The sequence below is a fragment of the Rhineura floridana genome, chromosome 1 (assembly GCF_030035675.1).
Source record: "Rhineura floridana isolate rRhiFlo1 chromosome 1, rRhiFlo1.hap2, whole genome shotgun sequence".
In the NCBI taxonomy this organism is placed as follows: domain Eukaryota; kingdom Metazoa; phylum Chordata; class Lepidosauria; order Squamata; family Rhineuridae; genus Rhineura; species Rhineura floridana.
This window is the reverse complement of record NC_084480.1, coordinates 132858970-132874134: the sequence shown is the minus strand read 5'-3', so window position 1 is coordinate 132874134 and position 15165 is coordinate 132858970. Positions and strand designations below refer to the sequence as shown.

Below are 15165 nucleotides of genomic sequence, written 5' to 3'. Positions count from 1 at the left end.
GGACCCGGAGCTGAGAAAAGACATGCTGGGTTAGGCAGATGCAATATACCCAATTGAGGCTGCCCTCTGCCCCCAGTGTACTACCCCTCTGAGAATCTAGGTCAGAATGCAGAGACATTCTGGGGAAATGAAGATGTGGGGGCTGCAGCCACCTAACCCAATGTTTGTCTTCTCAGCACCAGTCTACAAGAATATTGGATGGCTGGACCTGCTGCTTCTTCAGAGCTAGCCCAACTATTAGGCAGAGTGAGGAAACCACCACCCTCCACTGCCTGCTGTTCCCCCACCACCTGGAAAACCCATATGGAGGGATCACCAGGGTGGTAAATGGGGATGGGGGGGCTCAGAGGACATTTTTCCCAGAGCACCATCCCTAACAGGACACTGTCAGATTCTTTTTTAAAATATGTTTCCCTAACACCCAGAAGGCACATGTTTACATTAAGACATTTATCAACGTACATTTTTAGCTCTTTCAAAATATATTAAATTATCTGAAGTTGGGGGGGTTTTTTAAGCAGCATAGGTATATGATCTAAGCAAACCAAACTGATCATAATTGCGCCAATATATTCTAGATTATTAAGGGCTCTTCCACACAGTGTCTTATTGTGGATTTGGTGCTGCTCATACACATGAGATTTTTGCAGTATCCACGTGATGCTGCCGTCTTCAAAATAACATTCCATATTTCTCCCCTACCCTTTAATCCAGATATACTGCTGGTGCATTTTTATTTACTTACCAGATTTTTTATGCTAAATATGAATAACATTTTTAAATAATATAAAAAGCAACACTTTGATGAGGACAACATTGTATGGACTCCGCAAAGCTTGTATGCATGGACAACATCAGCTCCACAATAACCACTGTGTGGAAGGGTCCTAAGTAGGGATGGAAAGATTTGTCAATTTGAGTCCTCACAGTTTCTCATTTTCCAGTCTTAAATTTGGTTTCTGCAGCAATTCGTGATTTTTTAAAAAAAAATCCTCACGAAAATTCTTCAGCATTTTAGTGCGAATTTCTCTTAATAAATACATTTTGTAGGCAGTTTTAACTAATGCACACATTTCTGCAAGCAATTTCTTGTAACAGAATGCACATTTGGATGTTATTTTCTCTAATATATTTATTTTTATGCACACTTTCCCGTAATATCAGCATTTTTGTAAACATTGCTTGGTTGGAGAACTGATTTGCAACATTCAGATAAATGCAAATTTCAAAGGATGGCTGTGTTTCAATTCTCATATTGTTCCAGAAAGTGCACATTTGATAGATTCGGCTTGAAATGTGAATTGAATTGAATTTCTCACCCATCCCTAGTCCTACGGAGAAAAAATCACTGTACAAACACTACCAGCTTTATACATAGTGAGGAAACAGTACTGAGCCAATTATTAAATAGTACAATTAGAAAGTGTGCCGTGGCCTCTTCTGTGGTTGCTGGACTTGGACAATTCATGGTCATCAGCACATTTTATTCATTCTATAGCTCAAGTAAAAATATTGATATTATAAGGTGTGCATTGATTGTGTTGCTCTTATCCATTTAATTAACTTGTCTTTGTGCTTAGATAAAGATGGTTTGGATACTTAAAGAAGTGTTGGGAGGGGGTGAGGGAGAGAGAATGAACATCCTGAATTGCAGCTTTTCTTATCGCACTCTAGAGAATTACATCATTGGCTCATTACAAATCTGTTGTGTCGGTATTGCAATTTCATGTCACTGTGGATTAACAGGCTGCAAGCCTTCTCCTTGTTAATAAGCTTTCTGATGTCACTTTATGCTGCAAATGTAAATGTTTCTGGTTGTTCACAAGCATTGAACAAAATAAAATGTATGGAGTATGTCTTCCTTCTGTGTACTTGCTCTGACTTGTAAACCTCTGTAGCCTAGGTGGCATACCTTGACATTTGGGGTTTAGTATGTTTGTGTAGTCTTGCCTTGAAGCATAGGCATAGCCTGTGAGATATCCTAATAACTAGGAATGTCTGGACATGGGATGTTTTGGTAACTAACAGTCAAACCATAGGAAATCAGATTTACCTCATATTGGAAGTTAGCAACCAGAGCCAAGCAAGCGAGCCATATGTAGAATGGAAGTTTTGTTAGGGGACAAGCCATTTCAAATAGTAGCCAGGAACATGACTCTTGCTTGCAAATGTAAACTGAAACATACTCAAATATCAGTGAAAATTAAAACTCCAAGATGAATTAGATACGTTTTTTGGATGCTGTCATTTATGGCTTTATGCAAGCGATAGAGTTTTACAGATCAGATTAAAAGTGCGTTCCCCCCAAAAAAGACCCTGAAGCGTATTATCTTTGTGGTCAAGCCTCCCGCTAACCAACATTTTTCTTATCTTACAGAATCCCCTTCACCTACAATTGAGCTTAGAGCGCTCATTAAGCTTTGACGCTGATGTTACTTTCTCAATCTTGGCCTTGAACAACTGGTATAATTTTAGCTTGATGGTATGCCAGGAAGAATGGAATATCACAGATTTTCTCCTCCTCACACAACAGAGCTCTAAGTTTCATTTGGGATCCATTATCAATATCACAGGGAACCTCACATCAACCAGCGACCTGTTGGCTTACTTGCAAGTTCATCTGGAGAACATTAAGGACACAACATCAACGGTGGTGATGTTTGGCTGTGACATGGAAAGCACAAGGAGGATTTTTGAAATCACCAACCAGTTTGGGGTGATGCCTCCTGATCTTCATTGGATTCTTGGAGATTCACACAATGTGGAAGAGCTGAGGACAGAAGGTTTGCCATTAGGTCTCATCGCTCATGGGAAAACAACACAGTCTTTTTTTGAAGACTATGTACAGGATGCAATGGAGCTGATTGCTAGAGCTGTTGCTTCTGCTACAATGATCCAACCAGAACTGGCACTTATTCCAAGTACCACCAATTGCTTAAACACAGAGGGGAAAAACCTCACTTCAGGCCAGTATTTATCAAAGTAAGATTCTTTCTCAGTTCATTTCCTTGCGAGCACTATGAATGTGTGACGTTGAAACTCCTTGTTTGAGGGCCAAATCAGAACTGGCTTGGAGAGCAAAGTGGCACTGAGAAAGGTGTGATTTAGAGGACAGAACCAATGGACAAGGATGAGGGGCTTAACCCTTCCCCTGCCTACTGTTTCTCCCCTGGGGTCCACTTCCCAAGCTAGTTTTCTCCCAGCTGCAGCATACCTGGATCTGAGAACCTCAGCTGGGGATGGGAGTGCAGGGAAGAAGTGGCAGGAAGGGAGTTTAAGCACTGTTCACCCAACCACCACTTCTCAGCTATAACTCATGTCCTCAACCCATCTCTTGGCTGACATCTGGATCACCTGCCAAACATCCAGTTTGGCCCTTATTTCCAGTGAAAATGCCTCTCTCTCTCTCTCTCTCTCTCTCTCTCTCTCTCTTTCTTTCTTCCTTCATGTGCTTTGTAGGCTATTATTTTTTATAATTAACAGTATAATAATTTCACTCAGATTTTCAGATTGGCCTCGGTGGAGTGCTAGACAGAAGACACAATAATGACCTCACACAGAGTCTGCTAGAAAAGGCCAGAGATCATGTATTTAGTATTTATCATCAGTCACCTTCCAGAAATGCCAGTGCTGATGTGGGAGCTCTCCATGCCAGGCACCAAAACAAGGCAATAACTGACATTATCCAATTATGATGGTGGCAAGGGAAAGTCAACACATGAATGGCCATTTCCAATGGTCTCTATGTGATGTTAGTATCACAGGGCTCATGGCCAAACAGAACCAATAGCCAGCCCATTCTCACATACCATACGGAAACTTTCCAAATGATTCTGTAATGTAACAAAACATCTCTGCTCTTGCAAGCCTGGTTTTATCAAATACACAGGAGACTTTTAGACCAAGACATTGCTGGGATATTTATAGATATAATTTATATATACACACAGGCTTTTTTCTGCAAGAATCCAAAAGGCTGCATGCTACAACGTTCTATAGAATTGTTTAGTGTTTACTGTTGTCGGCAAGTGAGCCGCAATGATTGGTATATTTAATATCTATCAAAAGTTATCTTCATTTTGTATGATTAGGGTTTCCCAGTGGCAATGCTGTAAACATCTTTCTTTCTTTCTTTCTTTCTTTCTTTCTTTCTTTCTTTCTTTCTTTCTTTCTAATGCGAGGCCCCTCGTAATATGAGGCCCTAAGCTGTAGCTTGTTTAGCTTGTATGTATATCCGGCCCTGCACTGCTCCTTACAGGGCAGCATGGGCTGTTTGCAAAAGAGATTTCGAACAGCCCCACACTGCACTTGGAAGTCCGGACAGTCGGGGAGTCAAAGTGCAGCATCACCTGATGTCATTATGACATCAGGGGATTGACAGGTAAATTGGCTTTCCAGGGGTGAGGAGATACGGATCTGGCCCACTAGCCAGAAAAGGTTTCCAACCCCCAGTTTACAAGATCAGAGATGCGACAGGGAGTCTTCACCCTTTACAAGAAGAGGAGAACAATCTCTGAGGTTTAAAACTGGGGTCATACAGTATTGTAACAGCTAACAGAATCCAGTTCCCTTCACAGCAAGGTATGTTAGGCTCTCTTCTAGATTTGGTGCTGTGTTTTTGCGATGGATCACATACATTAGAGGCTTTGCAATGAGTGCATTTCTGCTGAGTTAATTTCTAATCTCGTGATCGCCCTTGTAACAGGGTAAAAAGCATTAGGACTTGAAAGGCCCATCTTGTCTGTAAATTATGGTGTTTTAACTATGCTATTTAAGTAATTAAAGCACTGTGTGATTTGACTTGCTGCCCATTCTCATTTTCTCATTCTGTACTAAATTTAGAGAGATAAAGACGGAATGATCAAGCCATCAGCCTAATGAATGCAGAATAATTGAATTAACCCACCAATGAAACTTGACTACTGTCACTCTTTGGGACAGAAGCACCAGTGTTTTAATACCTACATGAAAAAGACCAGAATCTGTATATACAACGGATAATGATTTTGTGTTGATGGGCACACATTATATTTTTAGGCATATAATTAAGTTGTTTTAAGTGTCCACCTAAAATGCAAAGTGCGAATGTGAGAAGTGTGTTGCATAGTGGCAAACACTTTAGGGAGATGTAATTGGCCAAAGCTCTAGTCCTTTTCACACATTTCAGTAAATGAATAGAGAAGGGGGATTGTGCTCTGTCGCCACTCTTGACCTCCACCTGTTCATCTGAAGGTCTGAGTAGAGTCTGTGCCTGAGCAGGGATACTGAAAAGTCAGGCTGTAAACCCAACCCCCCTTACTTGGGATTAAGGACTTACTCCTGGGTAGACATGGTTAGGATTGCGCCAGCAGTGGAAAATGATGGCCACCAGCAGGGAACATCTGTCTGGGGGGGGAGATTCCCCCTCCCTGGAAGGATGCTGCACTGTGGTATTTGTGGGGGATTGCAACAGCAAGGAGTGGTCACCGATATCTGTTCCACTGTTTCTGGAAATAGGTAACAGCCCCACTATTTCCGAATGGAAGAAATTGGCATGAATGACACCATTTGCTTCAGTTTTCTATTCATCCTGAAATGAATGCACCACCCTACTAGTGGGGAATTGCTAGGGACAGGGATGGCTGGAGAGGGACATGTTCACATACTGTATGGAGGAAGGAAACAGTCTGCTAGCTGCAGTGGGTTGGCTCCAACATCACTTCTAGTCAGAGTAGACTCATTGATATTAATAGACATTACAGATGTTAGGCCCAGATCATCACATCTTAAAACATTTGCAAGCACAACAATGGTTAGTTCCCAGTGTTTACAGATCAAATTGCAAGGCATTTTGATAAAATTTGAATCGGCATGCACAGCAGGAAGATACAGAAGCATTTCCCCTTGTGCATCCATGTGGATTTCTCCACTTTAATGATATGTTCTTGAGAGGGGGCCATCGCTTCACTTAGTTGCCCATTCCAGAGAAGATGGGTGACTGGGGGGGGGGAGAATACTATGCACGTGTTGCAGTGTGCATTTATGTACAGAGCTCATTGTTGTAATGATTTCTATTGTTATATATTTATTAATTGCATTTATAATTCCCATTGCCCCAGTGAGACCTTATTCATTGTCTCAGACACACTTCATATATTTTTGCCCAGAATACTTACTCTGGCCAAAGATCCTGTTCTCCTGTTCTATCAGATACATAATCCCTACTCAGACCACAAAATTCACTGGGTGAAGTTGGGCCCATCACTGTCTCTCGGCCTAATCTACCTTGCAGGGTTGTTATCGCAGGGTATAATGACTGGAAAACCATGTACACCATCTTGAGTTCCTTGAAGCAAAGGTGGGATATAAATGTAATAAATAATACAATGTATGGTGCAAGTGCTCCACACAGATGCTTATATGATTACATACCCATGCCATGTCTCTCTCTTTTTCTTTTCTTGAGGCTGAAAGATTACACATACAGGCATCCCCACTCTTCCACCATGGGTAAAGAATCATCCCAGAGAAGAATCTGAATTTGGTCTTAGGCTGCAATTCTAACCCCACTTCCTGGGAGTAAGCCCCATTGAATTCAAAGGGACTTACTTCTAAGAAGACATGGTTTTGACTGCAGCCTTTGTCTCTTTTGAAGAAAACGCATGGGAATGATGGGGCTCAGCAATCTCTGCACCAATCTGTGTTGGAGAGAACCATTGTCTCAGTATCTCTTTGTAACATCTTGCCTTTGCCCTATAGGTTTTTAGCCAATACCACTTTTCATGGGCTCAGTGGCCACATTAAAGTAAAAGGCTCCTCCATCATCAGTTCAGAAAACAACTTCTTCATTTGGAATCTGCAGCACGATCCTGTAGGGAACCCAATGTGGACTCGCTTGGGGAGTTGGCAAGAAGGAAAGATCACAATGGATTATGGGATCTGGCCAGAGCAGGCCCAGAGGCACAAGAATCACAACCAGCATCCCACACGTCTACACCTGAAGGTGGTGACCCTAATTGAGCATCCCTTTGTGTTCACAAGGGCTGTGGATGATGAAGGATTGTGCCCAGCGGGACAGCTCTGCCTGGACCCCTTGACCAATGATTCAGCTGTGCTGGATACTCTCTTTGAAAGCCTCCAAGAAGGCAACGACACAGTGCCCACCGAGTTTAAAAAGTGCTGCTATGGCTACTGTATCGATTTGTTGGAAAAGCTGGCCGAAGACATGAACTTTGATTTTGACCTGTACATTGTTGGCGATGGAAAATATGGGGCTTTGAAAAACAGTCGGTGGACAGGGCTTGTAGGCGATCTCCTGGCTGGGACCGCCCACATGGCTGTGACTTCATTCAGCATTAACACAGCCCGTAGCCAAGTGATTGATTTCACCAGCCCATTTTTTTCCACCAGTTTGGGCATCCTGGTGAGAACCAAAGACACGGCGGCTCCTATTGGAGCTTTTATGTGGCCACTCCACTGGACCATGTGGCTGGGGATATTTGTGGCTCTCCACATCACTGCAATCTTTCTCACCCTGTATGAATGGAAAAGCCCTTTTGGGATGACCCCAAAGGGGAGAAACAGGGATAAAGTTTTCTCCTTCTCCTCTGCCTTGAATGTCTGTTATGCCATCTTGTTTGGTAGAACAGCTGCCATCAAACCCCCCAAGTGCTGGACTGGAAGGTTTCTAATGAATCTCTGGGCCATTTTCTGTTTATTTTGTTTGTCAACATACACAGCTAATCTGGCTGCTGTCATGGTGGGAGAGAAAATCTATGAAGAACTGTCTGGAATACATGATCCAAAGGTAAGAAATGGTCTTTCATTTATATATTCAGCTTTTGGTTCTTTCCACAATAACATCAGAGTTATTTACCGCAATTTTTGCAAATTAATACGTTCATTTGTTATGCACCAGCATCAAATTTAGAATTGCAATTCATGTCTCAATTTTGTAAGGACTTTTGGGGGCTGGCTCATACATACCATTCATCACTTGATGACTGCTGCCAGAAGCAGTAGTTTCATGTGTGAATGAGCCATCACAGACCAATCATCACAGACAAGACTTTTAGGTCACTCATCAACCTGCTTTTCAACTGAGTGCTCTGTGCACATTCAGCTGTGAGTCTTTGAATGTGGAGTGATCAAGTGATGAAAAACTCTGTGATATGTATGTGTGTATGTGACATAGCTTTTCAAGAAAGCCATCTTGATTCAACAAGTTCATGAGCAGCAATTGACATGAAACCCAAGACACGATGCACATTCCAGTTCATACCACATAGGGCAGGAGTGAGGAACCTTAGACCATCCAGGTGTTGCTGGACTACAACTCCCATCATCTCTGTCCATTGGTCCTGCTGGCTCCTGGAGCTGATGGGAATTGGGAATCCAAATATATCTGGTGGGTCACATGTTTCTCAAACCTAATATAGTGACTATAGAGCATAAGAGTCATTATAAAGTTCCCTCCTCCCCTTTACTTAACATCTGGCCTGATTAAGAGTTCTGGAGAACTAAAAAGCTTGTTCACTATTTTGTGATATTTTGAATGGTCCTAACAAAGGTATCGACTGGGCATTTTAGATTGTTTTTCTTCTTATGGACGAACGTGGTTTCATTTGCTAGCAAGCAGAGATTTGACTTCTTTTCTTTTTTTGCATTAGCAGCTCTTAACATGAGAAGCAAGTTGTTGTTTTTCATCCAATGGTGTGGATTGTATTAGCAATTCTTAATTTACAATATTTTACTCTCTTTTATATTCCTTATTTTGAGGGGGTTATTTTTATTGTTTTATTGTTTATATCTTCTCTGTCCTGTGTGTTGGCATGACCACGCAGCTTCTGATCCAGACAGGAAATCTAGAATAGAAGTTGATTCCATATGTGTAGTTCCATTGCTGGATCAAGTGACGCTGATCAGAGATCATATGCATGCTAAAGAATCCTGTTTCTGACAAAAGAAAGTACCTCTTCACACAGAGAAGTTAAACTATGGAATTAACTCTGTTGTCCTATAAAAACAGCTTTATTTCCCCTTCTCGGCTGATGTTCCTAAGAAGAGATCGCTGGGTTTCCTTCTTTTTTCTCCTTTTCCCTCTCTCTCCCACCTCTCTGTCAACGGTCTTTGTTTATACAGCTGTCTAGGACAGCTGCTAGAAAGTCTGGGAAGACAGCCAAGAGGAAATATAAGCATTTGTGGGGTGCTTTCAGGGAACGACGGTATGGGACAGCATTGAGCCTCTGAGAGTGCACAGCCTGTGATATAGTCACATTCTAGAGCAGCCTTTCCCAACCAGTGTGCCTCCAGATGTTGTTGGACCACAATTCCCATCCTTCCTGACCATTGGCAATGCTGGCTTAGGCTGATGGGAGTTGTGGTCCAACATCTGGAGGCACACTGGTTGGGAAAGGCTGCTCTAGAGGTTGACGAGAACCAACTTTGTCATGCCTTGAGGAAGCTCCCATCCTGGGTGCAGCCTTGAGCGTTATCTATAAAAGAGACAGAATGGAGCCGTTTGAGACCAGTCCTTGAGATCTGGTCCGATGCTGCCACTTGACTGATTAATGGAGACAGAAAGGCATAATATATTGTAAGTAAACATTCCTTGTATTTCTGGATACCTAAGATAGTGGACGCTGTATATCGTTTAAGGCTGTTATAAGTAAGAGGTTTATGTATGTGAATGCACTGTTATGTGCCTTACCATTTAACACTGTTTAGTGAGCACTACATGCTTATTTAAACATTATGTCCCGGCTGCGGCCAGCTTTACAGATCTGTCTATGTATTATGCACTGACTCAGGCCACATATATTCTATAAGTCTGTATGCATACTTTAGGCACTGGCTGAGGCCAGTTACTTGGATTTCTAGTCTGAACCAGACTTTAGTAAAAAATAAAGAAATATATATTTAAATTTCCTATGTGGAATCCTGCTTTTATTTCCTGATACATCCTCAGTCCCAAGTGGAACTTGGGTAGGATTTCTCTTTCTAGGATTACCTTCTCCAATCGTCTGCTGTCAACAACAGGACTCACTTAGGTGAGGACAATGTTTGATATATAAGACTCTGGGCAGACATAAGCCTAGGAAGAATGTGTAGAACCCTCATCTCTGTGCATCCACGAGATAAGGGTCTGGGCAGTAACAACTCCCACAAGAGGTAGTGATGGCCAACCACTTGGATAGCTTTAAAAGAGGATTTGTCAAATTAGAGGAGGATAAGGCTATCAACAGTTACTAGCCATGATGGCTATGTACCACCTCCACTGTCAGAGGCAGCATGCATCTAAATTCAAGTTACTGGGTGTCACAGATGGGAAAAGTATTCAGGTCCTGCTTGCGGGCCCCCCATAGGCATCTGGTTGGTTACTGTGAGAAAAGGATGCTGAATTAGATAGGCCTGATCCAGCAGGGCTCTTCTTACATGGAAAAAGAATATTAACTTGAAGGTCTTAGGATGTGAGAGATGGAATTAAGGAAAGTAATGCAGGGTTCCTTTTAAAATTAAGTAGAAGTGAATGTTAGCGTAAGATATAACATAAACTGAGACTATTGCTGGGAAGTGTTTCAACAAAATGTATCAGTTTTGTTCTTTAAAAGTGGGCATCCCTTGAAATAACTGACTCACATCCAGTGAAATCCTATGAATGTTTACTTGGACGTATGTCTCACTATGGTCTTTGGGGCATAGTCTCAAGCAAGCCTGCATATGATTGTAGTTTAATTTAAGATCCATTGGTAACATTTTAATTCATGGATAGATTTCAAGCATCCTCAGGTTTTTGGGACACTGGGATTAACAGAAATTGGCTCTGATTTCATCTTATCCCCTTCCAATATAAATTGGAAATATGTATACATTTATTTTTAGAGGGGAGAAAGCAATCTCAGTTCTTATGTCAGATATTGTAAATACCATTTGAAATTATTTCTGTGTATTTCATTGCAGAATGTCTACTGGTCGTTTCTTCATTGTATTTCTACCCCAGATGAGAATCTAGAACAGTGTTTCTTTGTTCTAGCCGAAGGAAACAGGAGTGTGATTGCTTATGATATTAATAATAGAGACTTGACAAATGTAGTGATAAAACAGTAACTACTTGCAAAGGAAGTCCAGACCAGTTCCTATCAAATTAATGGGCTTTTTTCCCAGATGTGTTTAATTAACTGGAAAGCCTCTGGGTGACTACCGTCCTCTCCTTAATTAGCTATGACAAATCCTTCATCTCCTCTTTGTGCATGGTTAGCTCCTGCCTTGATGAATTCATTGCTGAATCAATTCATTAGGTGAAGGAAAAACATGGAAGTAATGCATTCCATACATTTTTTTCTGGGAGATACCATACAAGAGTAATGATGCATTTCATTGTGCTGTGATTTAGCAGTTCATTCAGTGGGTCTTTCATGGTTGTGCTAGTGGTCCTGTCAATGCAGCACTGGGGAACTAGAGAAGACCTGCCCTGGGAGTGAGTACCTGAGCATCTGGGTGCTTGCTTGCTCACTCCTTTGGGTTGCTGTCTCTTGAGATAGCTGAGGTCCCAAGTAAGTGCTGCAAAGATAGGGACCTCCTGTTTGACCCTGACTCCAGAGAGATGCTGCAGTCAATCTTGCAGCCTCTTGCATCAGCTCCTGGCTGGGTCAGGGGGCATAAAAGCCCAGCTGCATTTGGGCACTGGGTCTGAGCCAACAGGGTCGACATCAAGGGGTGACACCAAAGGGGGTTGTCCCTTGAGAATCTCATTAGGGAGTCCTGAGGGTGAAGGTGCTACTGTGATGTCCCTGTATTTTAATATCTGTAAATATGGTAAGTGCGGGTTTATTAAGTGATATATGGTAAGTGACTAAGAGGGGGGAGTACATGGGCTAGAATGCTGGAGAATATTGGGTGATGATTGGCTGAGTGTTTGAATGGCTGAAGGTATAAATGAAAGGATGACAGTTGAGTCAGGAGGGTTGGTTGTGGAGTGTAGGTTGGTTGGTTGATGAGAGGGATTTTGGAAGAGTGGGTTGGCAGAGTTCTGAGGAAGGCTTGGATTGTATTTGGCTGATATTTAGGCAATATATATATGACCAGAAACATAAAGAGTGACACTATGTGAAACCATACGCTTGTTAAACATACCTTACATAATCTTGTTATTTCCTGGTGTTTATAAATAAATATTTTATTGGTTTACCAAAAGCCTGATCCTTGGCTGGGGCTTTCACAGACCAGAAGGGTGGGCAGGGTAATTACCAAGGCTGGGAAACAGTATCAATGGTGGCAGCGGTGAAGAGATAGTGTAGCATCAAGTATCTAGGGCAACCCAGGGCTGTATTCTTTATTGGCACAAAGATACAGGGGGGTTGTGGCTTGCAAGTGCACCCAGACACAAAGTAACAATAAGCCAGAAGGGAGACTAAGGCAAAGTCTCTAGCAGTATTGTTTACAGGGAGTGACTGGTGGTGCTGCCTAGCAGTGGGATCTTGTGAGATCTGTGCTGGGTGAGCTAAAGAAAAAATAAAAACTACGTTTCTCCCGGGTGCTAGCCATGGGTGGGAGCCTGACAGGTGGTGCTAGTGGGAGGAACATTACAGCTACCCCTTCTATATATTTTTTTAAAAAAAACAAATCTAGAGATTGGTAGTGGGGAGGGCATATGGTGCATGTGTAGTGCTTGCACAGGGTAACAGCCTGTGCAGTGAACTGAATAGGAGAAAGTCACCAGATGCCTTCAGAGTGAGGGTTTACAACTGACACAAGGCTGGCCCTCCCTGGGTGTGAGACGGGGGGAGTAGATGTGCCCTGTGTGAAAGTTATTGAGTGGGTCTGACTGTTCCCAATTCTCTCAGAGGCCGACTGGGATAACTGGTTCAGGTAGGTTTTGTTGGTGAGTTCTTGTTGTGTCCATAGCAGGTGTTTAAGAGGAGTCTTAGTAAGGGGGAACATGGATGATGCCACCCCAATTTCAGTGATCATGGGTAGAGGGATGTATGGCCATGGGGAACTGATAAACTACCATAGAAGATGAGGGCAGGGCTATCTATGCCTTGTTCCTCACTCCCATGGACAGGTTCCTCATTGCTCATCTGCTGTGCGCACTGGCCTATGCGTGCTGTCGTTTAATGCTAGATCAGTACACAATAACACCACACTCATCCATGATCTGATCATGGTTGAAGGTGCCAATTTGGTGTGCATTACCAAGACCTGAGTGGGTGAGCTGGGAGGAGTTGATCTGACCCAGCTTTGCCCACCTGGATCCTTGGTGCAATACCAGCACAGGCTGTAGGGACAGGGGGGAGGAGTACCTGTTAGAGTGCTGCGATATGCACGTATTCCAAAAAGACATGGACAGGGTTAAAAAGCACACTCTGGGGCTCAAGGACAGAGAGCAGACCGAAGGCTGCAGGTGGCTGGGCAGGAAAGCTGCCAAGGCTATAAAACTACCATGGAAACAGCTCAGGGTGTGGGGGGTGCATTTGATGTATGTGAAGGAGAGAGAAGCTCGTGTATCTGTGTATCTGCAAACGACTATTGAATCAGTAAAACATTCATCTTCACCACTTCTAGTGTACTGTCTCTATTCATTCCTGTTATACGCAGTGGCATTGCCCTGACAGGCAAGCCGCAATTCCAACAAAGGGTTATGGGCCCAGAACAGGAAAGGAATAGAGCATAAGCAGAGAGCAGTGAAGAAAGAAAGGCAGCAGAACTGAGCCGACTAACGACGGCAGCACGGACGGTGACAGGAGCCAGTGGAAGCCTGTGCAGGACGTAAAAGAGGCCTGGAGCAGATACGGTAAAGCTGTAAAAAGAGGATTCGTTTCTCCAAAGTGACGCAAGGAAACTGTGCCTGTGAAAAATGGCAGTTTCACTTTCGCAAGGGATGCCATTGGAGCGTCTGAACGAAACTAATTACTTGAATTGGAGAATGAGGATGCAGGCGTTTCTAACAAAGGAAGACTTATGGACTGTTGTAACAGAGGATCCCCCGTCTGATCCCCCACCGGCACCGTGGATAAGGCTGGATGAGCGTGCGAGATCGTATATTATCCTGGCAGTAAGTGACTCTCAATTGCTATACGTGCAGGATAAAGAAACAGCTAAATTAACCTGGCAAGCTCTGAATGAGGCCCACGTTCGTAAAACAGCGAGCAATAAAATAAGTTTAACAAGAAGATTGTACCAGCTCAAGTACACGGACGACATCACAATGTCTGAACATTTATTTAAAGTTTCAAAGCTGTTTGCTGAGTTGCAGGAAAGGAATGTAACGTATCCGGACACACAGAAAATATATATAATCCTGGCAACATTAAATTCATCATGGGACAATCTTATTAGTTCACTCGAAGCGCTCCCTGAAGAAGATTTATCGCTCCCTTACGTGACAGGCAAGTTGATACAGCAGTGGGAGAGACGTCAGGAGGCTACTGAACAGGAGAAGGAAAGAAAGTCGGAAGGAAAAAGTGAAAAGACTGAGATTAATGGCAGGTCGTTTGGCAGGTCGTTTGGAACAAAGGCATGCTATCGTTGTGGGTCATTAACTCATCTTCAAAGAGACTGTGAGTTGCGGCAGAGAAGGCAGAGAGGAAAGCCGTCGCAAGTGCAGCTAGTGAAAGCTGAAGCTGAAAACAGAGACAGAGACTATAAAATTAAAGGAACCTGGATTATTGATTCAGGGGCTACACACAGCCTAATCAATGACAAATCTATGTTCAGGACTATGGTTCCAGCGACTTCACACGTGGTGCTGGCTGATGGGACACAAAAACAGGTACAAGCTACGGGTACTGTGACTTTAAGTGCTTTAAATACAATAATTACTGACGTTTTGTACGTGCCAGACATTCAATGTCACATATTGTCTGTACCTAAATTATGTGCGATGGGATTTACAGTTACATTTAGAAACAGAACGTGTGAGGTGAAAGCAGGAGAAAAAGTATGCGTGAGAGGGTTTCTCAGGGATTCCATGTATTATGTGAAACTGAACCCTAATGACGAAGAAAACGTAATGATGTTTTCTAACCAAAGGCCACATGATAACTGCATACACTCCTGGCATAAAAGATTAGGGCACGCAAATCATGAAATGATTAAGAAAATGCCCACTTTGAGCAGAGATGTTACATTAAAACCATGTGATGCTTATATCGATTGTGAAATATGTAAGCAGACAAAAGCAACCAC

At 42.7% G+C, this 15165-nt stretch overlaps 1 protein-coding gene across 1 annotated transcript in view; it reads left to right on the top strand.

The window, feature by feature from the left end:
* Positions 1-15165, top strand: part of GRIN3A (glutamate ionotropic receptor NMDA type subunit 3A) — a 193596-nt gene that overhangs the window by 87883 nt on the left and 90548 nt on the right. Inside the window, exons 2-3 of the mRNA XM_061632874.1 lie at positions 2378-2982; positions 6739-7786. Coding sequence (XP_061488858.1) covers positions 2378-2982; positions 6739-7786 — 1653 coding nt within the window. The remainder of the gene's footprint in view (positions 1-2377; positions 2983-6738; positions 7787-15165) is intronic.